Raw genomic sequence first — 26,727 nt, 5'->3', positions numbered from 1 at the left:
CTTATACTTCCCCGTGTTTTGTACCCCGCATCAAAACCACAAGAGCCGTGGTTCAATCACTGCCAACACGATTGCAGGTAGAGGACTTATTAGTAACCTCATGCATCTACAACAGAGGCTCGCCAATCCAATTTGTTCCAATGGCATCATACGAGGAGTAAGTGGATACAGACATGACTGAGAGGCAACTCATCTCACCCCCACCTATCTCTTGCACCCCCATTCTTCCCTTGCCCCTCATGCCAGCATCCACAAGCACGATAAGATAAGACCAACAGGCTAGTTAAACATGCTGAAATCAGGCAAACCGGCAATGCATCATCAGTCTACAAACATAGTAGCGGTCGTGCCCAACTATGCAGTATCAGTATATCAATCACGCAAATCAATATGTAGGGGCATCACTATAGAACAGCAAATGGATACATGGTATAACAAAAATCACAGGTACAACCTCATCCACCTGCAAAACAAAGATCACGCTCGCACAAAATGCAAGGCGCTGGTCATGGCACATGGTGCAACTAGTCATGTCATTATGTCGTAAATGCGCGCAACAAGCAAAACAAAGAAAGGGTATCAATTGACATTATCACGTCTAGTCAAGTTCAGCATCAACCTGCTCGGGACTGCTAGCTCGATACTGGCTTCGCTTCCGTCGGGCCGGGCTGTACTGGTTGCCCGAGTTGAGGGGACGAGGTCCGGTCGGTTTGCGAGGAGGAGGCGTGCTGCGGGGGGACTGAACAGCAGAACTCTACAAAAACATCGTCAGCATCCTTCGTTTCAGTCGTCCCTTCCAGGCGTGGCCACTAACCCGTGATACGACACGATCCATATAAGACCGCTCGTCATCCTCCTTGACCTTCGGGGGTCGTTCCGGAATCAGAGGGCCCTCATCTTTGATCTTCGGCGGCCGTGGGGGTCCCGTATGGCGAGAGCTCGCTTCTGAATAGCCGGTGTCCGAGATCGGAGACAGCCGGCCACCACCACTGTAGCGCGGGTTGGTGTTCACGCCCGACAAGCTGGGATTCGATCCCCACTGGTCTGAAGGCGCGGTGTAAACCTGAGCCTGCGTTTCCAGCTGAGACTGGTACCGTCCGGTCGGCCCTTGCCGGGGCTGGGGGTGATGCAGGTCGAGGCTACCACGGTGAGCCCGATACTTGGGCGTTTCTGACACCTGAGACGGCACCAGTGGCGACGGGGGTCGGTTCTCGTGCTGCTGATCATCCAGTGTGTAATTGGACCGCAGGCGGTCATCACCCTGAGGATCATAGTAATTCGTCGTCTGGTATGGGCCCTGTGCAAGGTCAGACCCGGAGCGTGAAGCATCGAAAGACGCTCGCTCTTTGCGGCTCGGCTGAATACTGTTGCGGATATTGTCGCCCATCGAGGAGGCAGTCGTTTTCGACCAGCGCGAGATCTTGGGGAAGAATGAGGAGCTGCTGGACTTGTGCTTCTTGGCCTTCTCCGTCATCTTCGGGGTAGTGTCGGTGCTGAGGGCTCCCGAAGCCATTGCATCCCGAGGAGGCGTCGAGACAGGAGCCGAGCCAGCTCTGTCCTGTCGGTTGTTGGGAGGTGGCTGAGACACCAGATGGGGACTGAGGAACTCTCCGCGATCGTCTTCCAGATCCTCATCGACTTCTTGGACCGTGCTCACGCGGTTCTCGAGGCCCTTGCGGAACTGAGTGGGGTCCTGGACGAGCTGTGACGACGTGGAAAGGTATTCGGAAGGATTGCCAGGAGACGACGTTCCCGCATGACCCTCTGGCTCATACCCTTCAGGGTCAACACTCGCCGCCCGATTGCCATTGCGCCCGAACCCATTGTCTTGATTTTGGCGCAAAGCCTCGACCTCCTCGAGCAACTGCTCCAACATATCCTCGATCTTGGTCAAGTCATTCGAGTTCTTCATACTCAAGCCCTTGAGCGCACGTTTGAAGATGTTCTTCCGCTTTTGGCTCAGCTCCTCGCCATCATCCATAGACATCTGACGAGCGCTCCGCGCACTGACCGGCAGTGGACGCGGCCCCCCGACAGCCCGATATGTACGCTCATGCTGTCGGTCGCTGGCCTCCATGAGCATCCCATCTTGCTGAGCGATAAACTTCTTCATCTCCTCGAACGAGTTGCGCATTTCGGCGGCGCTTCGAACCAATGTCACCAGAATCTCCGTATCTCTGGCATTCCGTTGCGCATCGCGAACAGTGAGATGGTCCATGAGTGCGACAATATCCTTCGACTGTATTCGATCAATACCTTTGCCCGTGGCACTGTCGTACAACGGCGATCCAACCCCGTGGGAATACCCGCTCAGCTGCCGCTGATGGCCAGGCATAAAGTCGTCAGCTCCCATGGGACCATCAAACAAGCCCATATTTGCGTCGATCCCTCCCATTCCCTTATCAAGTGGTTCGGGTGTGTCAGCGCTAGGGGAGCGAGGATTCGCAGCAGAGACGTAGCCCTCATCTTTGGCTCCAAGGGGCGTTCCATACAACTGCCGATTATATTGCTGGTCATAGTAATCATTCGCAGCGTATTCGTCCTCGGGATAGTATTCCTGATTGTAGTGACCGTGGTCGACCGACCCGAGACCCAGACCCGCACCAGCCGCAGCGCCAGCCGCAGCGCCACCCTTATCAAAGAGAGGAGACGGCGCGTCTTTCGAAGATGTGTGATTGAACGACCAACTAGCTTCTTGAGCCGCCGGCCCTTGGATGATGGAAGGGTTGGTGTTGATCTCCGACTCGGTATCTGGAAGTAGGTCTTCCACCTCCGGAAGAGGACTCTGGTCACGGATACCGGCGAACATTTGGTTCGGATCTGTCAGATCTTCGTAGGACTGAGTGACACTCTGCGGAGGAGAAGTGGCACCCATACGTCTTGGAAACGATGTAGCATCAGGGCTTGGCGCATTGTTGCCTTGCTTGAAGGGGCTTCCTTGGCGAGAAGCATGGGGAGTCTCGTCGGAATTCTCCCTCTCCTCTTCGTCGCTTTCCGCCTGTTCCGGGATGTCGTTCATGGAGCGATTAGCCGCAGATTGGGTGGACTTGGTATCCAGAATGGTGGGCTCCAAGAGCGAGGCCACCGCGGACTCCACTGCGAGTGGGTGGACAAATCGAGGGTTAGCGGCGATGCCTTCAGCGACAGGTTGACCTTGCTTCGCGGTATCCATGAACTCAACTTCGCTGTCCTCGTTGTACGCGGGCATTCTTTTACCCTCGTTGCTCGCGGTCGAGTGTTGAAAGGTATCATTCTCGTCTTCTCCGTCAGAACGTTCCGCCCAGCGACTGGCTCGTGGCGATGCTCTAGGCGTCTCCTCATACCCCAGCTCGTGTCCGGGATCGTGCTGATTGCGAAGAGATTCAGTTTGGCTGTTGATGCTGAGGCCTTCCGGTCGGGTTGACCTCGCAAGATTGGTGCTGGGAGCAGACGAGAGGGAATCGATCGATAGACGTGGCTCCAGCCCTTTCTCATCATCAGAATAGTCGTGGTGATCATAGATAGTCATGTCCTGTTTGACTGGAGATTGGCTAATGTTGCTCGCCACGCTTTGTATCGGGCTTAGTGTCCGCCGTCGGCTTGGAAGATCACTGTAATCGGTATCATGATGTCCTGGGTGATCGTCGAGCAGGTTCGCTGCAGCCGCCGCCGCAATAGTCCCAGCCGCTGCATCTCCCACAGACGATCGGCTTGACACGCTGCGTAGAGACAAATCGTGACTGGAGAGGTTGCTGTGCTTAAGCTTCAGCTCATGCCGCGAGTCCAACGAAGCTCGATCCGGGGTGCGTGGAGCAGGGGAGATGGTCTGGTAAGGCGACCCACGCGAAAAGTCCTGAAGCTTGGACTGATCGTAAGGGTAGGGCTCAGCAGACTGCTCCGAAAGCAATGAAGCCCTCGTCAAGTCCGACTCAATTGCACTGCGAAGCGGCATGGGGGCAATATTATGTCTCTGGAAGACCAGCTCGGTTTCGTTGATACTGCTAGTGGGGCTTTTGGGCCCACTGCTTCTCCGTCTTCCTTCACTACTAGCCAGGCTGGAACGCGAGTCGTGATGTTGGAGCGCCGCTGCCGTCAAAGCGCTACCCACGATGGCCGCTTTCTCCGCCTCACGCAACCCTTTGCTTCTTTGACGACGTAGCTTCTCTTGCTCAGTCAGTTCCGGGCGATTGACCCACTTGATGTAGCCAACATCCGGGGACTTTTCGCTACCCTTACTCGACCGTCGCTCGTTGTTCTGAGAAGGGACCGAATCTCCTGACAGAACAACCCCCTCGTCACGGCTGTCCTTGTTGAGCACGACTTTGGGCTTTCGCACGTCAGGCGCACTTGCATGTTTGGACAGTCGCCTCCCCAATTCATCGCGTGAAGGTGTGCTGGTGGACGAGTGCGAGGCGTTCATCTCTCGGTCGAATTTGGATGTATTAGATATGACTTTCTGGTCTTTCTTCAGCTCTTTCAGTTCAGGCAGGATCAATCTCCGGATCGCGTCCTCAACGGTTTCAAGTAGTTTCGGGTTGTTGATAGACGATTTGGAGGTACCGGATCGGAAGGAGTACTGGTCACCGGATCGACGATGCGAGGAGACGGCCGAGGCGCTGAGGAGGCTGGATTCAGGACTCATCATATCGTCGTGTCCCCGATGCCGCGGGGACTTGAGGTCGGCCTCCTCACTGTCGTCGACTCTGGTGCGTTCGGTCCGTCGGCGTTGTCGAGAGCCGTCGCGAGGGTCGTTGCTAAGCTTCTCTGCCACGCGATGGGCAATCCGCTCGGTGCTTAAGCTCCGGCTTCTTTGCCGTCTAGGAGTCTTGAGGTAGTCCTTGGACTCGTGGCTATGGCCTCTCTCTAGACTTGAACTACCTTTGCGACGGAGACCAGACGAAGGGGCGTCAAGCATGCTATCTGCAGGCATGGACGAGATGTCGGATGTGGGCAGCATGTACCGTGTGTCGCGCGACAGGCTGGAAACCTCACTGCCTCGGTGGCGATCCATGAGCTCGATCTCAACGGGGGAATGACCAGGAGGCTGGTTCTCATCAGTAGCCGAGTTGGAGGAGCTTATACTTTGATCATCGGGGCCGGACTCGGCCAGTACCCTGTGCTTGTGGGGCGAGCTGAGAGAAATGCGGCGGGAGTAAACCGGTTTCCGGTTGCCGCTAGACTCGGTGATTTGAATATGGTCTTTCTGATCCTTCAGCTTCCGCGCGGAGGAAGGGGTCACTCGAACACGGACGCTGGGCCGGGAAACCAGGGAGCCAGAACCCTTCCCGCCCTCGAAATACTCGATGAGCAGGGAGGTCTGGGAGTGTTGCGATGAGCGGGACAGCTTGGAATCGTCCCCGCGGGAACCACGGTGATGGTGGTGGTTCCGACGAGTGGGGATGGTGACGGGAGTCCCGTCGTCTGGAATGGAGTAAGAGGTTTTGTCTGTGCGGCGAGAGATGTCAGTTGCCAGATCAGTGCCTGTGACGCTGCCACCTGTGGTGTTGGTGTCGACAATGGATTCTGTGGGGGCAGGCAAGACCGGTCTTCTGCGCGTCTCGACGCCCATCATCGTGGCCGATAAGGAAAGGAAATCAAAGGAGTGAGTAGGTCTCGTTTGTTTTCTTTTCCCTTCCCTCTCAGCCAAACCGAATCATCATCGGCCGGATTTCTTTTTTTAGGACCTTGGAGAGGCTTATGCTTTTTTTATTCTGAAAGGAGGGGGGAGGGGGGCAGGAAGCGTGCAGGGGGAGGAGGGGATGGAGAGATAGATTGAGTAAATGTGGATGAATGAGTAGTGAGAATGGTTCTGGATCCCCGGCTGCTGGTTAGCAGATTGGAGTCTCACTACAAGCTCGGCCCGATCGGACGATGCACAAACAGACCCAGGCAGGAAGGAAGTGAGGGAGTGGGGATGGATAAAGGCAGGAAACAGGCAAGGATGCGATCGATATCAACAAGAATAACCAAAGAAAGAACAGCGTACCAGCACTGGAGGGGGAGACAGGGCGGAGGAAGGTTGGGTGAATGCGATTGTAGCAACACTGCGCGATTCTCGATTCTCTACCAGCCGGAACACAGCTCACACAGCTCAGAAAAGAACTGAGAAACGGAGAGAGAGAGAGAGAGGGCGGGCTGGGGAAGAATAGGAAAGAGAGGGAAAGAAGAGGCGAGTTGTTGAAGATCCCTCACTGGGAGTGGATAATGCAATCAATCAATCAAATATCAAATCATCCTCTTTAGTTGGTGGCCATGTGCATTCACCGCAAAAGTCCCCATGCATCGGTGGCTGTCCAGCCAGAGAACAAAGATGGGGAGGGAAAGCAAATTAAGTTGCACAAAGAGAAAAATAACAATGCTCGATAATAATCAAAATAATAATCACAATCACACGGGGAAACGCGCTGGGAAAAAGAAATCAAATTATCACTGCAGCCCAAAGAGGGAGAGGGAAGGGGAGAGACCTCGGACTCGGGAGATTGAAGGATTCAATCAGGTACAAGGCAGGGTTTGGTGGGAACAAGTCCGAAGCTAACAGACTGAGAGGCAGAAAAGAAGAGGGGAAAAAGTGGGCAAAAAAGCAGAAGGCTGGTCAAGGAATATCATCAACATTGGCTGTTGATGGATGGCTAGTGAGATTTAGCTGTTAGTAGTAGCCACCACCCTCTTCTCTTCTTCCTCTTCCTCTTCCTCGTCGTCGAGGCAGACTTAAGTAAGGTACGCCGATTACAATGAATGAGCTGGCACAGATTAACTCCTGAGAGTAAAAACCTAAAAAAGGAAAGAAAAAAAAAAGAAAAGAAAATGTTGTAACCCAACAACAGCTTCGAACAATAAGAGCAACACTGTCGCCCTTCCACTGGAAGCATAAGCATCACTCTCATTCTCTCCAGCCTCGCCAGCATCGGGTTTCCCACCTTATATTCTGCTGGAAGAGCTTCGATCGTCCTCGCTTTGGGTGTCCATTGTTCTTTTCCACGTTGGTTGGGTTCGATAGAAGTGGGCTTTTCCTTTCTTACGTGTGTCTGTTTTGTCTTCTGTTTCCCAGCAGAGTGAGATTCATGCAAGGTGACCGAGCTTTGCGTGATCCGAACCTCCTCCCCTTGGGATCGAAGTATAAATAAGTACCATTCATCCTCACCCGGGGACTTTCTCGAATCGTTCGATTCCGATCGTTCTCCTCTCAGATTTCCCGGTATCGCCGCACTTTACTCGAGCGCAAGAAAGCCTCAAATTCCGTAGGATAGGCATTGTCCGCTCCAAGGATGCCTTCGACATTGCATGTCTACTACCAAGCGACAAGCGGGTTATTACCTCCGTGGTGCAACCCAAAATGTGATCTGTATCCTGCCCGTCTGGCATTCTGGGTCTTGGGTGGTCCTATAACGGTTGTACAGGTGTGAGAGGGGGCGAGGAGGCGAAGAACCCTCCCATCCTGGCGATGGAATTGAGCTGGAGAAAAACAGGCTGTCGCGGGTTTGCTCTCAGGGAATTGGCTGGGATTTATAGAGCATGAAACACAAGTAGCCAGAACATTCGTAAAAAATGTCCTCTCTGTGACCCATCATAAAATCGCCACGATCTCCAGAAGCTGAAACGAGCAGCGTCACTCTGTCCACCCATCACCACTGCACCACCGCCATCATCCATTTGTTGTAAACGGACAGCATCAGATTCAAGCGACTAGTGTAGGTACCGCAGAGGGAGACCGATCCAAATGTTCCCAGCGGTGGGCCTGTCCGACCCGCCGCGGACCCGCGGGCTGGAGAGTCTGACTTGTTCCCCAGGCCGCGGGCAGAGCAAAGCTCCTCAGGCCCGTTCGCTCTTCCCTGAACACCCACCGACCGGACGTGGGTCTCCAGGACGACCGACCGTTTCGGTCTCTTTGGGCGGTTAAAATCTGCCAACTCACCACAATGCCGTCGTTGCGATTCTTGACGTTGATTGGCGACCATCGTCACGAGGTTCAGCCAGTCGGACCACGACGATCAAGGTTCAGGCTGCTTATTGCCTCTCTTTGCATGCAACGTTGGTTGATGCTGGTGGTCATGGATGCCGAGAGTAGTGTGAATGGTGGATTCAGCGGACAGACCACACGGCAGTGGATCCATGACTGACTGACTGACTTTCCCAGCCACCGGAAGAATAAGAGACTTCCTGACCAGCCACCTATGCTCCTTGCAACTGGGAGACAAGGTTCGAAAGCAAGATGCATCTTACTCCCAATGCTGATTTTCGCCAATTCGGCGGTGAGAAACCCCGATTGAGGGGGTAGGTGGTGAGCAATGGCCGTCGGCAGTTAGGCAGGAGTCAGGACGCATATCGGACGTGCAGCCGTTTGACGGACCGGGCAGCTTTTCTTGTTGCATGGACTGTGTATCCTGCAAAAAAAAAAATGATAATAATGACTGTGCACGTTCGCTGTGCGATGTATATTATGTACTACTCAACGGCGGTTGAATTCGAGTAAAAGACGTAGATGGAGAAGTTTAATTTGTTTCTTCGGTGCAAGGCTTCTTCTCTCCCTGGCACTCCCGCCTTCATTCCTAACTACCAGATTAGGCAAGCAGACCCTTTGGGCCATGCCTCGTCCAATGCAAACAATAGAGGTATCGGGCATTCTGGGTTGTCCAGAGTCAATCTACTGACTCACTCGAGAGAGCCGGGCTAGGTCACGACTCGAATAAATCATGTTCAAGCACTAGGCTGAGCTCGGATCTACTTATAGCTTGTACTCCTGACAAGGAATGCATGAAATCGGCAGTTGTACCACTCAGCCATCGCATGCACTATCAATCATCGCATCGCTAGATAAGATGTGGGTACCTTGAATCTTCAATCATAAGGTCATAGACCAGACTTGCTCTTTTTCTTTGTAGCGAGGACATGAAGAAGCAATTCGACTCAATAATGCTGATGCAAAGTCGCTCAGCCATTCCTGATTCGCATTTCGATATGATGATCGAGTCCATGATCTCCTCAGAGCTATAACTTCCAGGTGTCTAGGTTCCACCTCCTGCTCGGCGTTTATATGAAAAGGAAAGGACACAATTACAATTGAAGAACAACCATATGTAGTAGACAAGCCAAATATCCACAGTATCAAACTCCGAGACTATATGCCAAAACTCGAAAAACCACACAATGTTAACAATCAATCACTTTTGCTCTGCGCTGACTCATTCATCGTCATCGTGCTTCCGCTTGAACTTCAGCCCCTTGTTCCTGGGCTGGCTGCCGTAGTTGCGCCGGCCCTGCTGCTGCTGCTTCTTGTCGCGGCTCAAACTAGAGCCTAGTGTGATATCGATGCGGGGGGGCGTCGAGAAGCCGAAGCCCTTGGCCACCTTGACCAGGTCGAGCTTGTGCACGTCAAAGACGGAGCGGAGCGAGTGTGAGGCATAGGCCTGGAGGTATGCACGGTAACCTTCCTTGGCAGACTGAAGAAACGGTTAGCATCCGAAGAATGAGAGCAAAGGCAGTAGTCAGACTCACCTTGTTCAAGTAGTAGTTCTGGCCGATCAGCTTCTCAAGCTGGGACTGGACGTTGACGATCTTGTTGGCGGGGAAGTCGAATTCCACAACAGGAACACGAGCCTCCTTCAGGTGCTTCAGAAATCCGACCTCAGAGGGCTGGAGGAACATCAGACTGCGTCCCTTTCCGTCCACACCACGAGCCGTACGACCAACACGGTGGACGTAATCTCTGGTGTCATCTGGGGGGTCGAACTGGATGATCCAGTCGACAGCCGGAATCTAGCAAGGAATCAGATATGTTTATCGGTGATTTGAGACAAGGCAACATACATCCAAACCTCTAGCAGCAACGTCAGTACAGATTAAAGTTCCCTGCTTGGCATTACAGAACTCGAAAAAGGTGTTGGTGCGCTTCTGCTGCTTCTGCTTGCCGTGGAGGTCGAGAACCGGGAGATCAATGTAGTTGAGCAACTCAGCGTGGTACTTCACGCAGTTACAGCTGGAGAAGAAGACGATGATCTTTTTCTTGAGGTTGCGCTTGAGGAAAGAGAACAGAAGCAAGAACCGCTTGTCTGCTTCACAAACGACGTAGCCCTGCTCCAAACCCTCAACAGTACTGTGTTCCTTACGGTGGTCGACGTTGATGTACAGGGGACCGGGTCGCAGCGAAATGCGGGCCAAATCCTCGACCTTGGTCGTTTGCGTAGCGGAGAACAGCATGGTCTGTCTTTCCTCGGAGGGCAGAATCTTAACGATCTGGCGCATTTCATCCTCGAAACCGACTTCCAGAATACGGTCCGCCTCGTCTGAAATGGGTTAGTACTCATCCCAGCCCAAAAGGTCTTTAGTTGGAGCAACGCACCGATAACTAGCGTCTTCAAGTTCTTGAACACGAATCCAGGGGTATTTTGCAGGTGATCGAGCAAACGTCCAGGGGTAGCGATGAGCAAGTTGACACCTTTGGTGAGCTTCTCGGCCTCGGCTCTCCGGTTGGCACCTCCAATGACGATACCATATGTCTGGGAGTGGTGCGCCATCAATTCTCTAGCAACACCAAAGATCTGCAAAGCCAGCTCTCTGGTGGGGGAGACAACGAGAACACCAGTACCTATAGCAAATTAGCACGCAATCGGAACGAAGGATCGAATGCACAGAATACACACCGTTACGAGGCTTGAACCGCAAAGCGCTCAGCATCTCCACCGCAGGGATCAAGAACGAAAGAGTCTTTCCGGAACCCGTCTTTGCAGCACCGAGCACATCGCGACCAGCGAGCAGCGGGGCGATAGTCCGTTGTTGGATCTCAGTCATGGTCTCGAAGCCCATATCCTGGATAGCCTTCATCGTCTTCTCCGAAAGGTTCAATTCCGAGAATTTCTTGGGTTCCGAGTCCGTCGTGGGCAGGCGAACAGCGTCGAGCGAAGGGAGATCGGCACCGGCAGTCTTCTCCTCGTCGGCTTTTTCCTCACCCTCGTCCTCATCCTCTACCTCCTCCTGGCGGATCTCCTCATCGCTGTCGTTTTCATCCTCGTCGGAGTCGTCGACTCTGCGCTTCTTGGAAGACTCCTTCTTCTTCTTGTTGTCGCTCTTCTTGGGGGTCGTGCTAACTTCTTCCTTCTCAGCATCGGCCACTTCGGTCACGGCACCATTCTGAACTGCGGAGGCTTCTTCGTTGTCGGTCGCAGGGCGGGCGCCTCCAGCGTGCTTTCTCTTGCGCTTCTTGGTGATAGACTTTGCGGAGTCCACTGGAATCGGCATTTTTGCGGGTTGGTCTGGTGTCGACGGTTCCCTTTTTGTACAGATTGAAAAACAATTCTGGTGGTGGAAGTCAAGGCCTGGAATCGCGAGGCCGCTTTTCTCTTTTTTTTTTCTCCGTTTCTGCCAAACTCCGCGTCACGTGCTGATAAGAAGATAATGGTGGGTCGGGACAAGTGGTGCCTCAGGCACTTTATGGCACTTGGATATTCTCCATTAGCACAGAGTTATCGCCCGAAAACTTCTATTACTAGAGATGAGCTTCTTCTATGAATACTGTACTGTAAGCTAGCTAGGAGCTAGTAGTATGGTCAAGAGTATTTCTCGAACATTGTCTCGTTGTAATGACTGCGCTGCTACCATATGGACATCCGATTTTCTGCATCAATGTTGCGGGAAGATGCCTGACTTGCGAGTTCGCAGGAGACCACCTTCAGATTTATGATTACCCGAGTGGTTTCTAAGCTAGAACGGCTGTGTTTTGGTCTGTAATCATCTATTCGACGGTTTCATAGAAGGTCCAGCGGGGTACCAAGCGATTGTTGCAGATTAAGAAGGTGCTACATTGACGGACGCAATTGTGCTGCGTATCGTATAAGCCTTCAATGCTCATCTGCATGTCCTTAGCATTGAGTTGTGCCAAGTCATTGGCGGGAAGGATTGTTGTCAAGTGCTTGTCAATAGTTACAGGTACCCAGGCCATGAAATAAGCTTGCATGTCTTAGGATGATACTCGAGCGACCAGAAGGCGAGCTCTTTCGAGACCATGACAATCACACAGCTTCAATCAAGAGGACTCTGCAGCATATGAGTTGTCATGCCGAAGCAGAGAGCATCAACGTTTAATTTTCCGCAATGCTTAGCTCGGCATCCCCACTATCCATGGCTGGGGCTGTGAGAAAATACACATTCTGAGAAAGTACGCCGAGATTCGTATACCTGGTGAGTGGAAGACTTGCGGTCTGGCGTTCCAGAAACCTACCCCTTATTGCCAGTTTCGACCGACGGTCGCTTCAAGGCAGAATCAACAGCTATGGAGCGAAATGTCAAGCTCGCAAGCCATTCAAGCAGACATGTAAGTCATTCTCATGTGTGCCCCTGCGCGAGCTACGGTGTTATATATATACCTCTTCTCAAGTAATGCTCTTCCTAGCCGAATGCGCGAGAGATAGGCTTTCAGAGTATGATAGAAGTGAGCTTGCAAATCTCAGCCTGTTTGACGATGGTAATGTCTTTTTTGATGCGCGTGCTAGGACATGAATGCCGTTATGCGGCCAGCTGGGGCAGCCAGTGCTCGAAGCACGTAAACACGTCATCCTACTGTGAAGACAGCTGGCTGGCTTGCGATCAACAACCGAGAGGTATGCCGTCCCGCCCACAAACCGACGAAGGCCATTGATATCTCTGATTACCCCCACTAGTATTCGCATGTAAGCATAAACATGACAGGGGGGTTTACCAAGGCTCCCAGCCGTGTCTTGAGAAAATTCATGCGTATACCAGATGCCCAGCCAAGGTGCTTGCGTATTAGGCAACAGGGATAATGTTCGCTCGGAAGCTCGGATAAATCTTGAGCATTAAACACTAAACCTGGACGCGCAGGGAAAAGGCTGGGTTCATGGGGTGGGTTGGTCACCTCTCGAAAGCACACCTTGCATTGAAGCATATCAATGACAACAGGGAGATCGATTTTGATATAATCTTAGTAACCAAGATCAAGTTGGCAGGCAAAAAGCACAAGAGGGGAATTAGGGTTGTATTACGGGCAAAACGATCGAGTCCGCCATAGACTGGACTAGATCGCAGAAATGGACGGTGTGGCGGACAGCCACGCAAAACCTTGGTTCTTTTTGGGGGTTGCGAACAGAATTTGCAGTTCAAATGCCAAAAATAGGAGGGGGCGCGCCGTGGTTCGCAGCGCCCAGCATGTTGGATTGAGTTGGACCCTTTTCCCTGATTATTAAGGTACCGATCTGAGTTTCCGGTGCAGGTGCAGGTGCAGGTGCAGGACCCCTCAAGGAGCAGAACGTTCGTGGAGAAAATAAACCGATTGCTGCGGAATTACTGTCTTCTGCTAAATGAGAGAAGATGCGAGCAGACCATCGCATAATCTATGGTCAATAATATATGGGGTTGAAGTGGATCAATGGGGAAAGACGTCATGATGCGCAGACACGGACGGCCAAGCGTAAAGATCGACTGCCCCTTCAATTGTTGACCAGGGCGGCATAGAAGATGTTATGACAGGTATTCAATGCCTACTTACACCTGGATCATCAAGAGGTGGGGAGGATATGGGTTGATTCATTGACTTCCTCGCAGCTCATCTTTCTAAGTGAGATCGCTCCATACACTGTAAAGGAGACGGTTAGATTAGAATAGATTAAAGGAGATATCGCAGTCCCACACCCGGTGTTCTGCGAAAATGGGAAGTCAAGAACTACTGCAGGAGGAGGCTGTGCAGGGAGTAAGACTCGGGCTGTTAGTATAACTGGGCAAAAAGGATACGAATACGTTGAGGATCAGCCAGATCAACTCGGAGTAGCAGAGGTACCACTGCGAAACTGACAACAATTGGCTCTTCTCTGCCGTTTGTCAATCCCTGATTAAAAGCGTGTCGACGAAAGCGCTTACCTTATTCTATACGCTACCCAGTATCACAGTGTAGTCATTCAGGGCATCGTGGTTCGATTGTAAGTGGAGGAATGGTTTGTGAAAGTCGCCAGACGCCAAAGCCTGATAGTTCATAGACAAGGTAGATAAAAAGTGGTAAAAGGCACGGGGCTTGATCGATCGGCATAGTCTTCCGCTTACCCTACTGGATCAAATATGCGCCGACCAGTTTCAGCTAGGAGTAGGAGCAGACTCGTGGTAATGTCCGGTTTAAAAATAGCAAGAATATCACTGACATTGGCGAGACCAAGAGCAAGCACACCATGAGAAGTCCAAAGGGGTAAAATATGATTTGCCCGTCGGTCGGTGTGTTGCGCATCCATGGTGGTTAAACCTCGACTCTGACCATCATCATGAACGCCCGTCGAGAAGATCCACTCCCTCTCTCACTTGGTACATGTAATGTCTAGAGTTCAAACGTAGCGGATGGACTACGTAGGTAGCAGTCGAGTGGACCTCAAGCATAGACTCCAGGAGACCAAATCTCACAATCCGTGGATAGATTGGAGACCACTCAACCAGTCCCAATCGTTCTTCTCTTCAAGCGCCCATAGATTTTCGCTGGGCCGTGAGTGAAGAGGCAAATCAGAGTCAAGGGCGGAGCGACGGGCGAGGGAGAAGTTCACAGCGAGACAATATCTGCATCCGCATCCGCATTCGGCCCAGACCCTGCCCCCCCTGAGGGGACGCGCGTGCACTTACTACGCATAATGGTACTGTAAGTTTAATGTGTAGGTAGCAGAAAGAGGTAGTGGTGGTGTTGGTGGTGATCACTAGACACACACCAGAGCATCCTGCCAGCTGCCTCAGCGGCAAATTCCCATTCCTGTTTAACAATTTGGCCCTCTTGTCTTGATCAGCGCAGCAACAACAGTAGTTAGTACAGTAGTAGAGTAGTAGCAGCGGCAGCATCATCATTGCTGTCAGCGTTAGTGCATACCTGGAAAAAGGACAGAGGGCCCACGGAACAATCATAAGGTTTTCATTCCGAAGGCTCCAGCGCCATTTTCTGTCTTCTTTTTCACTCTCCTCCGCCTTTGTGCCCTGTCCTTCGTCTATCTGTGACTCTCCCCCAGATCTATGATCCATTGAAGCAGTGTATGATTGATTGATGAAGGTCTGAATATTCCCTGGTGGTAAAAATACAGACCCCATACTCGGCGCTTAACCTGATTGAGCCCAGCCCCACCCATCCGTGACAAGGCCACCCGCGTCGTTGATTGGCCCCTGACCACGGCCCCGTGCTGAGTCAGCCCGTAAGAGGGTCTCCGATGGTTTCACAAGCATTCCCGCCCGTCTCTCCTACGACCAGCTCTGGGTCTCGCTCTCTCTCTTTCCACTCTCTCCCCTGAAGAAATCACTCCGCCTGCCCCCCAGAGAGCCACAGTCTGAGAGTGAGAGTCGAGTGATTGTGTGCGTGTGTGTGTTGTGTGTGTATGTGTGAGATCACTGGGTAGTGAAGAGGGTCTTCTGCTTCTTTTCACGCTCTTCCTTCGTTCCTTGTACTTGTACTACCTTTTCCTTTCCCCCTCTCGTTTCTATCTCTTTTTCGTCTTTTCAACTTGACTTAGTTGAGAGGGTGCGAACATTGCCTGCTCTCTAAGCACCCACTTTTAGGGAGACTCAGGCAACCAAATCGACCCGGGCTCCTCCTGTCCCTTTCCTACTCATACACCACTCCCTCCCATCCACCACCTCCCCCCTCCAACGGCCATACTGTGTGTCGCCGTCCACATTCGCTCATTTGAATTTCTCCAACTTTCGACTTCGTTAAAAAAAAACAGTCTCTCACTACGCAAATTATTCGACTTTTCAGTCTAACGCTCGTTTATATACCGAATTACTACTTCCAGTCGCTCCTTTGACCAACTAGAATTACTTAGCCGATCATTTACCCTGTTTCTTCTACCAACCACCACCGCCTTGGGCCATCAATGACGTTGTGAACCGTAATTGCAACGAACCGTTCCTCGACTACCGATCCATCTCGATCTTCTTGACCATCGAGGACACCTTCCCTGGAACCTGAACCAAATAAGCCCTGCCGCAGGACAACCTTGGACGTCCCACGACTTCCGCTTCCGGCTCGCGCCAAGTTGGTGCTCTGGAGTACCACCTTCGGATTGTCCGCTTCGCTTTCTCCGCATTGCTAGATAAAATATTTGACGGGTCCCCTCCCTATCGGTTAATGATATTGTTGTCCCCGGACACGTCTCGGCCAATATGCGATTATCCTCCATCTACTTCGGGCTTCTTCTCGCCTTCCTCAATACCTTGCAGGTGACCGCCACCAGACTCATCGAATCTAGCGCCCTCAACCTCTGTCAAGAGACCAGCAACTTCACGGTTACATACTTTAGTGTCGTATTTACGCCCGGCAATCGTTCGCTCTCCTTTAGCTTCGATGGAGTGTCAGCAATCTCCGGCTATGTCAATGCGGAATTGCAGCTCACGGCCTACGGCATCAATGCCCTGTCGATGAAATTGGACCCATGTAAAATGGGTATCGCCGGTCTTTGTCCTATGAATACCGGAGCCATTGATGTCCCTAAAGCCGCAATGACCGTTCCCGAGTCTGTCATCAAAGACATCCCAGGTGAGTAGCACTCAAACGCATCATATGCCTTGCAGAATCCCTAGACACGCTAACCGGTATTACCTAGGAATCGCCTATACTGTCCCCGATCTCGACGCCAGAGTGCGTATCTATATCAACTCCACGGAGACCAACACTAGCATCACCTGTATGGAAGCAGCCCTCTCCAACGGTCAGACCGTTTATCAAAAGGGTGTCGGCTGGGCAACCGCCGTCATCTCTGGATTAGGTCTGGCTGCCTCTGCCATCACCTCGGGCTTGGGACACTCGAATACCGCTGCCCATGTCGCAGCCAACGCCCTGTCTCTGTTCAGCTTCATGCAGTCTCAGGCCATGATTGGCATGACATCGGTGCACATGCCCCCGATCGTTGAAGCTTGGACGCAGAACTTCCAGTGGAGTATGGGTATCATCCATGTCGGCTTTTTGGAGGATATCTGTACCTGGTATCAAAGAGCCACCGGAGGCACCGCCGCGACGCTTTTGTCGAGTTTGTCGACAACCTCGGTCGCAACCTATAAACGCAGAAAGCGTTCTCTCGAGGAACAAGGCGTCTTCCGCCGAGCGAGCGGCTATCTGAACTACATGCGCAAGCGCGCGTCAGGGACCAGCAAGACGGCGACCGACTCTACTGTCATTGTGCGAGGTATCGAGCGCGTTGGCTTCACGGCCAAGATCGAATCGACAAACATCTTCATGACAGGTCTCATTTTCTTCGTTGTCTTTGTTGCTTTGGTCATGATTCTCGTTGGCCTTTTCAAGCTCGGCTGTGAGCTATTGGCCAAGCATGGTAGGATGAAGAGCAACAAGTTCCAGGACTTCCGCAATGGCTGGAAAGTAGTCGCTCGTGGCATTCTTTTCCGACTGACCCTGATCGGCTTTCCCCAAATGGCCGTTCTGTGCCTATGGGAGCTCACCCAGCGGGATTCTGCAGCAGAGGTGGTCCTGGCGGTTGTCATGTTTCTGTCGATTATCGCTGCTCTGGGCTGGGCAGCCCTCAAGGTGCTACGCTTAGCGAATCGGTCAACGGCGATGCACAAAAACCCGGCTTATATTCTCTTTTCTGACCCGACCTGTCTGAACAAGTGGGGTTTCTTGTATGTGCAGTATCGAGCAACTGCATACTACTTTATTCTTCCCTTCCTGGGATACATCTTCGTTAAGGGCATGTTTATCGGCTTGAGTCAGCCGGCCCCGGTTGTCCAAACTATCGCCTTGGTTATTATCGAAGCCTGCATGCTTATCGCTGTTAGTGTGCTGCGCCCGTGGATGGACAAGAAGACTAATATCTACAACATCGCCATCGCTGCTATCAACTTTCTTAACGTCATCTTCCTCCTCTTTTTCTCGAACGTGTTCAACCAACCCGGCATTGTCACTGGTGTTATGGGTGTTGTGTTCTTTGTTATCAACGCGATCTTCGCCCTTGTGCTCTTGATTATGGTGCTTGTCGCTTCTATCTATGCCATTGTATCCAAGAACCCGGACACACGCTATCAGCCGATGAGAGATGATCGGGGGTCATTCATCAAGTCGGGCAGCCAGCTGACAACCGAATTGGACGCTCTGGGTGCGACTGCGCGTGGTGACGTGAAGGATTCGCCCTATAAGTCCAGTCCTTTTGAGGATGACAACGCCTCTTTTTCCAGCGGCAACGGGGCTAGCGTCAGCCGTCAGAACCTCGAAGCGCCCGACCCTTCGCCGAACCACGCAGCGCGCTCGCCAGCCTCCCCCGTGGACCCCTCGTTGCCGCTGTTCCCCAGCGACAACCGCAACGGCTCGCACGATGCCAACTTTGGGCGATCACCATCGCCTGTCCCGCGTGGCTACACCTCATCCCCAATGCAAAACCCACACGCATACCGCCAACAAAACAATCCGAGTCCATGGCAAAGGGGGGCAGGATATGATCACTGAGCGTTGAATAAATTCACATGAATTGCTTTCTATCTAGCCTTGCTTGTGATGAAGTTATGGCCTTGTGTGTGTGCACGTGCGGGGAAAAGGCATGGATTGACTCCTCTTCTATTCTATTCAAGAGCCATTCTAGCTTTCTATTACCTATACAATTCTTCCCGCACCAGGTGCGTTTTTTTCTTGCTTTTCAGATTTCCATCTCTTTCCATGTCGGATTGTGTGTACTGTGTTATACCGAAGACCCTCCACCAAGACCTACCTCCTACCTACCTACTACCTACCGACCTCCTACCTACCTACCTTCCTACCAACATTACCCGACCGACATCCCACCCCCCTCTCACCCACCACTGGGTCTACAACTGACCTCGCATACCACCAATTTCCCAATTTCCTACTCTTAAGTTTTACAGCTGGCGTTCTGAAACAACTGGATCTGGAGATCGGTTATATACACCTGAACATGGGGGATTTTTGTTTCTATTTCTATATCTTTGTGCCCACGGATTATTCACCATGTTTCTACTACTATTACTATCTTCTGCTATTATTCCATTTCTTTTTACTTGATTGATGTGCGAAGAATAAAGAAAGAGTGTGATTGACCTGGTTGGTGATGGTAATCCGCGATATCCCTGTTTTATTCTGCTTTCCTCTGTGATTTATGTGTGTATCTTTATCTGGTATCTTAAAAGGAAAGAAAGATGGGATGGATTTATTGTTTAATGCGGATGAGATGCATCGATCTGTAAGTTACTGGGAATTCAGGACGTAGTCGGACGCATCGCTAGTTCTGTTCACCAAAAATGGGGAGAGGTTGGAAGTAAATGCATAGTTCATCATTGTTAGTCTACTAGTCAGCTGTCTGGTTTCTTTTTCTACTTCTTGGTTTCTTACAATGCCGGAAAGAGGAGAGAGATATGATGAAGGACACCAGATAGGAAAGGAAAACCCCGAATCCACAAATGTCATATTCAAATAGATACCACGCCAGAATGAGAGAAACAAACCACACAAAACAAGAAGCAAGTTCAAGTAAGCCCGAGTGACATGTCTAAAAACAAGATAGACCGAGAGTCAAGTTCAAGGTATAAAGGCATTTCAAAGAAACATATGGAAGAGAGAGAAGAAAATACATGAGATATGAGGAAGTAAAATATCGAACTAAAGGCGACAACATGCAACGGCAGAGGAGACTCAACTCTTCGATTATCGTCTGTCGCTCAAACCCGGAGGTGGACCAGGCAGGCCTGCGGACCCCATGCCCGGGGGAGGCGCTGCATGAGCATATGCGTCTGGCCCTGGTGGGCCGTTCATCCCGGGAGTCGGACTGGGGCTGTATCCTGCTGGGGGAAGCTGGCCTGGCGGAGGAAGACCCGGGAAGCCTGCGGCGCCGGGAGGAGGCGTGGGGAAGCCAGCGGGGAATCCGCCCGGAGGAGGGATAGGAGGGAAGCCCTGGGCTCCCGGGGGCATGTTGGGCAGGGCAGGGAGACCGCCTGGGGCGCCGGGGCCGCCGGGGACGGGAAACGGGGGTGGAAAGGGAAGACCTCGTGCTCCAGGGGCTGTTATATCGTTAGTATACATGGTTTTTTATGTGCTGTTTGGTCTGGGTGGACGTACGAGGAGGCATGCCTGGAGCTCCAGCGGCTGCGCCAGGTGCGGGCATTCCGAACGGAGGAGGGGGAAGTTGACCTGGTCGGCCTGAATGGTCAGTCCATATTCGACATTTCGTATCGGGGCAGAGTGGTGCGCTGGGTGAAACGTACCGGGGAATCCGAATGGAGGCGGAAAAGCGCCTGGAGGAGCCATTGCAGGGTTGGGTACGGCCTGGCCTTCGGCGGCGTATGACGAGGTGATGGAGTCGATGACGGATTGGGCCTTCTCTTGTCCGATCTCTGCAAGATGTGTTAGATAACTGTTGCGATCTCATGGGCGTCGGACATGGGAAGACTGTGCCGTACGTTGATAGTACTCCACAACGTTTCTTAAGTGGTTGCGTCCGGAGTTGTGTGCCTTGCGCACGCTCATCGAGTCGTGCGTAAGGTAGACATCGCAGTAATCACCTATCGTTCGAAGTCGTGGGTCAGTTTCATGGTGGCGTCGTGAGTATGTAGTAGGATGAGTTCGCGTGAAGTCCACAGGAATAAGATTGTCGGCAGTACGAGAGCACAGGGATCGGAAATGAAGAGGACGCTATATGGAGATAACCTACAGAAGAGTGAGGTTTCTGTCAGTAAGGTCCTGCTGAGCGAGTGGGCGAATACTTATATTTTGGCATTTTGATTCTTAGATAGTGACTGAGGCGGATTAAGCTTCGCTCGGGAGCGCTCAGTTGGCGCGTTGCGCGTGGACGGGGCGATTCGCTCGAAGTCGTTCAGCGCGTGTATAGAACAGAAAAAGAGACCGAAAATTGCGGGTTGCTGAGTATATTTCGCGCGTAGAATTGTTGGATGCTGGGAAATTTTGACCTGATCGAAAACGGAGAACTGGAGGGCGGAGTTCGAGGCGATATCATGGCGGTGATACGGGGCAGAATATCTCGTGCGACACTCAAGCCTTAGGCATCAACATCTAAGATATACTAATCGGGTTCTACCGAGACAGCTGCACAAGTCGGCATATTGCGTGCATATTGTGAACAAATTTTCAGTCATTACCAGAATCACATCAAGCTTGTGTGACAGAAGGCATTCTGCGCATTTGTGGGAGATTCAGTGCCACAGTTTGGATTAATCGTAGGACAAGGTAACAGGTTTGATGCATGTTGAGACCTGAAGTAGAATCCCAGATCTAATGCTCTTGTGCTCAAGCATGATTGAAGCATGCGGACTTATTTTAACTAAGCTATGCTACAGCTATACAATGAGCTAGCCGATATAAGCATCGGGAGCCGTGATCAGTAGTAGTAGTCCCAGTATTAATCATGGCAATCATGCGTATTCTCACTAGTGTCGATAATAGTGGTCACAGAACGAGGATCGGGGCTACCTAGGATGATGCAGGCTCGACGAGCCGATATCAGTGAGGATACGATGCCTATCTGCAGCGAAAGCTATCCGGTATGATCCTACCTTGTCCTGATGAGCGGAATCCGGAGTCTGAAGTCGTTGATTGCAAGAGATCTACCCTCTCGACTGAACTATGAATAGGGGACGATGACGGAGTGTGATGGGATTTGTTTGCGCATTGCTGCGGTCTTCTCTATAATGACAGCTGTTGATTGGTTGAGCAAAACCGTGGATTCCAGGCCTTGACATAGGTGCGCCACAACAGTCACGTCTAGAAAGGGAGGACACCCAAGTGACCCCTAGTTCCTTGCTGTTCAAATGAGATACAGCATGGATAATGACACCCAGTAAGCTCGAGGCCCAAATGGTACTCAACGGTTGGGCACCTTGCATGGCCAGAAGGCCGAGCACGAGGAGCTGAGGGCAGACAAATCAAAGAATACAGGGGAATGATCCAACCATGCAGAAGAAATGCTAAAAGGGAGAGCATGAATCTTGGAAAATAGGCCAAGAGCGAGTCTCCATTGGCTAGGATTATTCGTGATCATCAGGGCAAGGCAGGAGATGACCCGGGGCCCCGGGAATTGTCCCTGGGACAATCAATCTTCGCAACCCAGCTGGCAGAGCCGGGGTGCGTTCGTCCATCAGTTCGAAGAGTGGCCAGAAAGACGTTGGTCCCGTGAGTCGTTATGAGCTTGCCTCCCTCGTGCTCAAGGACCAAAATTGGATCTCGAAACGAATCAGTCCACCCCCGGATTTCAGGACCGGCAAGGAGTGGTTCTTGACCTTGTTTGACGAGACTGGACGGTCAGGTGCTGCATTACCCCCACAAATCGGCTGTTCCAACCACGCGAATTGGAATCAAGAATCAACCGAGGGCCGGGCCATAACCTCGCAACGGAGTAGACATCCGGAAGGGCGAAGGAAGAAGTCTGGTTGGGAACGTCATGCTTAGGAGAGAGGAAAGGAGGGGAAAAGAGAGAGAGGGAGGGGGAACTGCTGACTGATGAAACGAATACCGGCAGGAAAATCCGGGGAAGAGGGAGAGAGTGGAATCAGTGGAAGGGAAACGACGTGTTCTTTTCCGAACCATCCTTCCTTTGCCGCCTTGCCGCCTTGCCGCCTCAGGCCAATGCAGCAGCGACTGACTGACTGCAGCCATGCGGGACCGGCCATTTGCCGGCTGGACCGGCTCGGTTGTCAGGACCATTCAGAGCATCCATCTCTCTTCTTCATTCAAGGCTTCAAGGTTCCTTCATTCCCCTCATGTCTCATCGCAACTTACATGTCCTACGTAGACTACCACCGAGAATCTGAGGGGTTATGCGGGCATTCCCCCTTGCAATTGGTTGGAGACACCTCTCCAAGTCTCCAAGCCAAGTGTCACTCGTAATAACCGCCAGTCTGGCCCGAGAAAATGACTAACGCGAGTCCGCGACAGCCCTGTCGTGTGGGGAAAAAGGGTGAAAATTTCATATCCCTGGGAGGAGGAAAATAGCATCAGTGGCCAGTGCACCCGAATTGCACAGTGAGGCATTTCTGGCATTCGAAGAGAAAGGGGGAAAGGGGGGTCCCATCGTCATCCTGGATCCTTCGGTTTGGCCCCTCTTAGGGCCGGTTGACTCGTTTCATGGTGAAAATTTCTCAGTTTCTCCTCCAGTCCAGTCTAGTCGGTAATAGTTCAGTAATTCTGGGGAAGCTGTCCCCCTTGGGGTTAGCGGCATCCTTACTCAGGGTTGACTCTGTTTCGGTGTAGAATTTGGCTGTCCAGCTGATGGATGATGATGATGGTGATGGCTGGGCCCAATACACTCAGCCTTGGCCAGCAGGGCTCCTTCATGACTATCCACTGCCACTGAAGTGAGGCAATGAGCATGGCGGGCAGGTGATAGTGGGAGGAACAATCATGGGCGGTGAGCAAGAGAGAGAGAGAGAGAGAGAGAGAGAGGGGCAGTGAGTGGATGAAAGATCTTCACACGATGCCAGTAGTGTGGAATATCAAATCGGGGCTAACGTGACTAACGTCGATGGTCTCGAACATCAACTTTCATCGACAACAACTCACCATCACCAGCACAGTCAGCATCACCACCGCCTTCTACGATGCCTTGATTCTCCTGATTCTCCCCCTTTCCACCGACACACGGACATCCGGGCACAATGGCGCAAGACAATGCAATAATGCACCGGGTCTTCAGGCGCGGCGAGCGACGGCAGGGTTGGCTTCTTCTCGCACATTCCGCTAGCTGTGCCTGATCAGCATCATGCCGCAGTGCGCAGTGGTTTGACGACCTGAAAATTGCCATCATTCACGCAATCTCTTTCGTAATGGCCAATGCCAGTACTCGAGGGATACTCGAGGGGAACTCCTGTCGGGGGGAATGCCGCCCTTGTTGGGAATGTTGTTTGGAGGTACACCGAGGGGAACCGGGCAACGATGATGCAACTGTACTGCTCCTCCGATGGCTTTTTGCGGGGAAAGCAGCAGAGGGTTAGCGTGGCTTGCCTGCATCTGCCCACCACACACTATTGATTATATATACATATATATATATTTTTTTAATTTTCGTTATTCTTGGAGCCACGAGGGCAAAAGAAAAAGAAAGGACAAAAAAAGAGGCCCGCATTGATCTTAGAATTGTGTTACTTGGTTGGATAGAGGGGGGCAGAGAGAGAGAGAGAGAGAGAGTAAAGTGATGGTCAATATCACAACCATAATACCTTGACTAACACTGTCACTGTCACTGTTGCTGTTGCTTTTACCGTTACTGTTGCGCCATCCTCATCCCTGCCTCTCTCTCTCCTTGACTCCCTCACGCAATCACAAAGAAGGAAAGGTCGATGACGCGTGACCGACCAGACAATTTCCATTACCCCCAGGAAACTGCGATGGGCGTTGAGTCAGGGGCTGATTGGTTCTGGGGCCAGTTTCTGTTACGTTTTGGTTGGGCGGGGACTGGAAATTTGACTGACCAGTTGGGGTCAGATGATCGCGAGAGTCGATTAAAGCAGCAACGGGTTCTGGCCGCAGTGGATCTCATCCCACCCAGTCATTGCTCCCAAACCACCGCATGGTCGACCAGGACTGCCCACGACTGGCTGAATGAGCCGCACGTTCCTCGCTGCTGCTTTAAACGGGGCTCAGCCCAAGAGTTGGAGTTCCCGTTGTTATGCGCGCGGTTCAACCGGCAAACTCTCTCTGGAACTTGATGCCAGCAGAGATTTTGCTGCTGGTCCACTTTGGCACCGCGTGTGACCCTGAGGGCTGGCTCACTATTCTTTTGCGGTGCCTGGAAAGGGAAAAACTCCCAGGCTAATCCCCGTGGTGCAATCATGAGTCGTCTGCCGTCACAAAGGGGGACTGCCTTCCTCTCCGCTTACTCGTCCATTCTATATAAATCCGTCCCCGCCACAATGTCTGGTTCGAGGCTATAGTGGATAGTTCCATCATCACGACATCCAAGAAAGAGAACGGTCTTTTCTAAACAGGAAAACTAAAAAGAAAAAGAAATTTTTTTCTTTCTCTTGTCTTCTTTGAATCTTATACTTCAACCACAGTTCCTGCCGGCCTTCTTTCACTTCACCGTTCAGCCTCCGCACAAGGATATCATAGCTATCCTCAACTCACCCTTTCACCCTCCCCCCCACTCGACTCGAATCAATTCGCATATACCGAGTCCCAATTGCGCGTCTTGTCTCTCGTCGCATTGCATCATCGCTGCATTGAGTCATCGCCGTTAGCGCAGTTGCATATCGAATCATAACACCCACATACACACATACCAATTGAACACATTCCACCATGCCGGGATCATATCGAGTCATTGAACCGCACCCGTCGGTTCCTCACACCAGCCGTCCAGCTTTACACACGGCTCGTGGAGGCGCCGGCAATGTTATCAATTTGAAGGGCACCAAGACCACCCCCTCCCAGACGGCCACCGGACCTGCGTCGTTGACGCGCCTCGATTCGCGCGTGCCCACCACCTTTACGTCCGGCCGGGGCGGCGCCGGCAATGTGCACAGCAGCAGCGAGCGCGCCATCTTTAGCTTCGACGAGGAATTGGAACGGGAGCTCCGCCGCGCCGCGCCCGTTTACCACGTCGGCCGCGGGGGTGCCGGAAACATGGTCTTTCGCGACGACTCATCCAGCAGCCTCTCGCGCAAGCTCTCCGCTAGCAGCAACGGCACCAGCAGCAGCTCTGGCTCCGCGCGCGAGCGTGCTCTTCGCGGTCTGAATAAGGGATGGGGCAAGCTCCGGAGCATGGCATAGGCCGGCTGGTTAGCTTTCGCTGGGACAACCACCACCATTGCAACTTCTCGCCTTCATTCAACATTTGCTTCTACACAAAAGCGTCTGCGAACTTGTCCTTCTGAACCATGACTCTCACGACTTCACGACTCCCATCCACCAAAAAAGTTTTTGATTTCACAACAAAACCGCCTTGCTTTCTCGGCTTGGAGGATTCTACTTCAACATTCAACTACGTTTGTTCTAATTCACCTTTCCAAACCAATTAGGGGTGCTACAGATTACACCCATGAGTCACAACACTCTCATCTCAACATTCAACCTCTTCAACCTTTGCAAATTGCATTTCCATTCACATCCTCTTCAACATGATACCCCCATTAGCTATGATCGAACCATGATCCATCTTCTGGATCGCCATCGCATAGCCTTTTTTTTACTTTTTTTTTTCTTTTTTCTGTGTGTGACATGTCTGATCCCAACTTCAACACCCTCAGCCTTCCCTTCCACAGCAGCCTACCAAGCATGTACTGTACACAGCAGGTCGTTCCAAATGGCCCAAACCTATCTACATCCTGTACCCCCTAGATAGCTACCACCAACCTCACTGTGGAATGAAACCCAAACAGACACACAAACCTATTGTTCCTCATTGTAAACCGTAAACTCATAGACCTTGCCCCCAAAACCCCAAAGCACAGCCAGAGAATGGGAGTCGTACTCGCGAACCGAACTTAATGCTTTGCGGTGGTGGGGGGATCGCAACTCGAGTACGAGGGATGAAGCGGGATGCTTAACCTTATTCTTGGCCCTCGGCTTTCGCCTCTGCCCGGCCAGAGCGAATCTAGATGTGAATCTAGAGCGCACCTTACTTATACTGTGCTCTAGACTAAACTACGTGGCGGGTTCTGGTGCGATGTAGGTATGTTGGTTAGGTGGGAATTGGTGGTTGGTCTTTTGGTTGGTTTGTATAGTTATCTGCAGGGGAACTTTGTTTGGGTCTAGATTGGGGATTATGACCTCATTTTGAGGGAGAGCAAGCTGAGCTGCCGATGCGGATAGTCCGGTAGGTA

At 51.9% G+C, this 26,727-nt stretch overlaps 7 protein-coding genes across 7 annotated transcripts; 3 read left to right on the top strand and 4 right to left on the bottom strand.

The window, feature by feature from the left end:
* Positions 1-210: 210 nt before the first annotated feature.
* Positions 211-5,776, bottom strand: BO97DRAFT_408571 (uncharacterized protein). Its single transcript, XM_025695892.1, has 2 exons — positions 815-5,776; positions 211-754 (listed from the first exon to the last, which is right to left on the bottom strand). The coding sequence occupies exons 1-2, from the start codon at positions 5,549-5,551 to the stop codon at positions 599-601; spliced, it is 4,893 nt and encodes a 1,630-aa protein (XP_025547273.1). The 5' UTR covers positions 5,552-5,776; the 3' UTR covers positions 211-598.
* Positions 5,777-8,859: 3,083 nt separating this feature from the next.
* On the bottom strand, positions 8,860-11,281 carry has1 (ATP-dependent RNA helicase HAS1). Its single transcript, XM_025698643.1, has 5 exons — positions 10,617-11,281; positions 10,316-10,561; positions 9,784-10,259; positions 9,472-9,732; positions 8,860-9,416 (listed from the first exon to the last, which is right to left on the bottom strand). The coding sequence occupies exons 1-5, from the start codon at positions 11,209-11,211 to the stop codon at positions 9,159-9,161; spliced, it is 1,836 nt and encodes a 611-aa protein (XP_025547272.1). The 5' UTR covers positions 11,212-11,281; the 3' UTR covers positions 8,860-9,158.
* Positions 11,282-16,104: 4,823 nt separating this feature from the next.
* BO97DRAFT_354832 (transient receptor potential ion channel family protein) lies at positions 16,105-18,394 on the top strand (the record flags this gene model as incomplete). The annotated part of the gene is made up of 2 exons (XM_025692111.1): positions 16,105-16,477; positions 16,545-18,394. 2 exons carry the CDS (start codon positions 16,105-16,107, stop codon positions 18,392-18,394), a joined length of 2,223 nt encoding a protein of 740 aa, XP_025547271.1.
* A 1,209-nt stretch (positions 18,395-19,603) lies between these two features.
* On the bottom strand, positions 19,604-20,422 carry BO97DRAFT_417980 (putative U1 snRNP complex component Yhc1; the record flags this gene model as incomplete). Its single annotated transcript, XM_025696498.1, has 4 exons — positions 19,604-19,956; positions 20,015-20,095; positions 20,161-20,289; positions 20,356-20,422. The coding sequence occupies 4 exons, from the start codon at positions 20,420-20,422 to the stop codon at positions 19,604-19,606; spliced, it is 630 nt and encodes a 209-aa protein (XP_025547270.1).
* Positions 20,423-23,232: 2,810 nt separating this feature from the next.
* BO97DRAFT_227186 (uncharacterized protein) lies at positions 23,233-24,357 on the bottom strand. Its single transcript, XM_025690692.1, has 4 exons — positions 24,341-24,357; positions 23,946-24,286; positions 23,695-23,868; positions 23,233-23,648 (listed from the first exon to the last, which is right to left on the bottom strand). The coding sequence occupies exons 2-4, from the start codon at positions 24,027-24,029 to the stop codon at positions 23,421-23,423; spliced, it is 486 nt and encodes a 161-aa protein (XP_025547269.1). The 5' UTR covers positions 24,030-24,286; positions 24,341-24,357; the 3' UTR covers positions 23,233-23,420.
* Positions 24,358-24,971: 614 nt separating this feature from the next.
* Positions 24,972-25,809, top strand: BO97DRAFT_227183 (DUF3602 domain-containing protein). Its single transcript, XM_025690690.1, has one exon. The coding sequence runs from the start codon at positions 25,205-25,207 to the stop codon at positions 25,673-25,675; it is 471 nt and encodes a 156-aa protein (XP_025547268.1). The 5' UTR covers positions 24,972-25,204; the 3' UTR covers positions 25,676-25,809.
* BO97DRAFT_227184 (uncharacterized protein) lies at positions 25,810-26,293 on the top strand. Its single transcript, XM_025690691.1, has one exon. The coding sequence runs from the start codon at positions 25,944-25,946 to the stop codon at positions 26,244-26,246; it is 303 nt and encodes a 100-aa protein (XP_025547267.1). The 5' UTR covers positions 25,810-25,943; the 3' UTR covers positions 26,247-26,293.
* The last annotated feature ends 434 nt before the right edge of the window (positions 26,294-26,727 follow it).

This window comes from Aspergillus homomorphus (genome assembly GCF_003184865.1).
Source record: "Aspergillus homomorphus CBS 101889 unplaced genomic scaffold BO97scaffold_53, whole genome shotgun sequence".
In the NCBI taxonomy this organism is placed as follows: domain Eukaryota; kingdom Fungi; phylum Ascomycota; class Eurotiomycetes; order Eurotiales; family Aspergillaceae; genus Aspergillus; species Aspergillus homomorphus.
Note: the sequence above shows the minus strand (reverse complement) of the source record. Positions and strands in the feature narration are given on the sequence as shown.

Bases quoted from the DNA above. Each gene is read 5' to 3' on its own strand.
- BO97DRAFT_227183 (XM_025690690.1), top strand. From the start codon at position 25,205: ATGCCGGGATCATATCGAGTCATTGAACCGCACCCGTCGGTTCCTCAC.
- BO97DRAFT_408571 (XM_025695892.1), bottom strand. From the start codon at position 5,551: ATGATGGGCGTCGAGACGCGCAGAAGACCGGTCTTGCCTGCCCCCACA. The intron at 755-814 runs GTTAGTGGCCAC...ATGTTTTTGTAG, and splicing joins TGGATCGTGTCGTATCACGG to AGTTCTGCTGTTCAGTCCCC.
- BO97DRAFT_227186 (XM_025690692.1), bottom strand. From the start codon at position 24,029: ATGCGGGCCTCTTTTTTTGTCCTTTCTTTTTCTTTTGCCCTCGTGGCT. The intron at 23,869-23,945 runs GTATATATAATC...CCCCGCAAAAAG, and splicing joins TTAAAAAAATATATATATAT to CCATCGGAGGAGCAGTACAG. The intron at 23,649-23,694 runs GTCGTCAAACCA...GATCAGGCACAG, and splicing joins TGAATGATGGCAATTTTCAG to CTAGCGGAATGTGCGAGAAG.
- has1 (XM_025698643.1), bottom strand. From the start codon at position 11,211: ATGCCGATTCCAGTGGACTCCGCAAAGTCTATCACCAAGAAGCGCAAG. The intron at 9,733-9,783 runs GTATGTTGCCTT...ATTCCTTGCTAG, and splicing joins TTGCTGCTAGAGGTTTGGAT to ATTCCGGCTGTCGACTGGAT. The intron at 9,417-9,471 runs GTGAGTCTGACT...CCGTTTCTTCAG, and splicing joins AGAACTACTACTTGAACAAG to TCTGCCAAGGAAGGTTACCG.
- BO97DRAFT_227184 (XM_025690691.1), top strand. From the start codon at position 25,944: ATGAGTCACAACACTCTCATCTCAACATTCAACCTCTTCAACCTTTGC.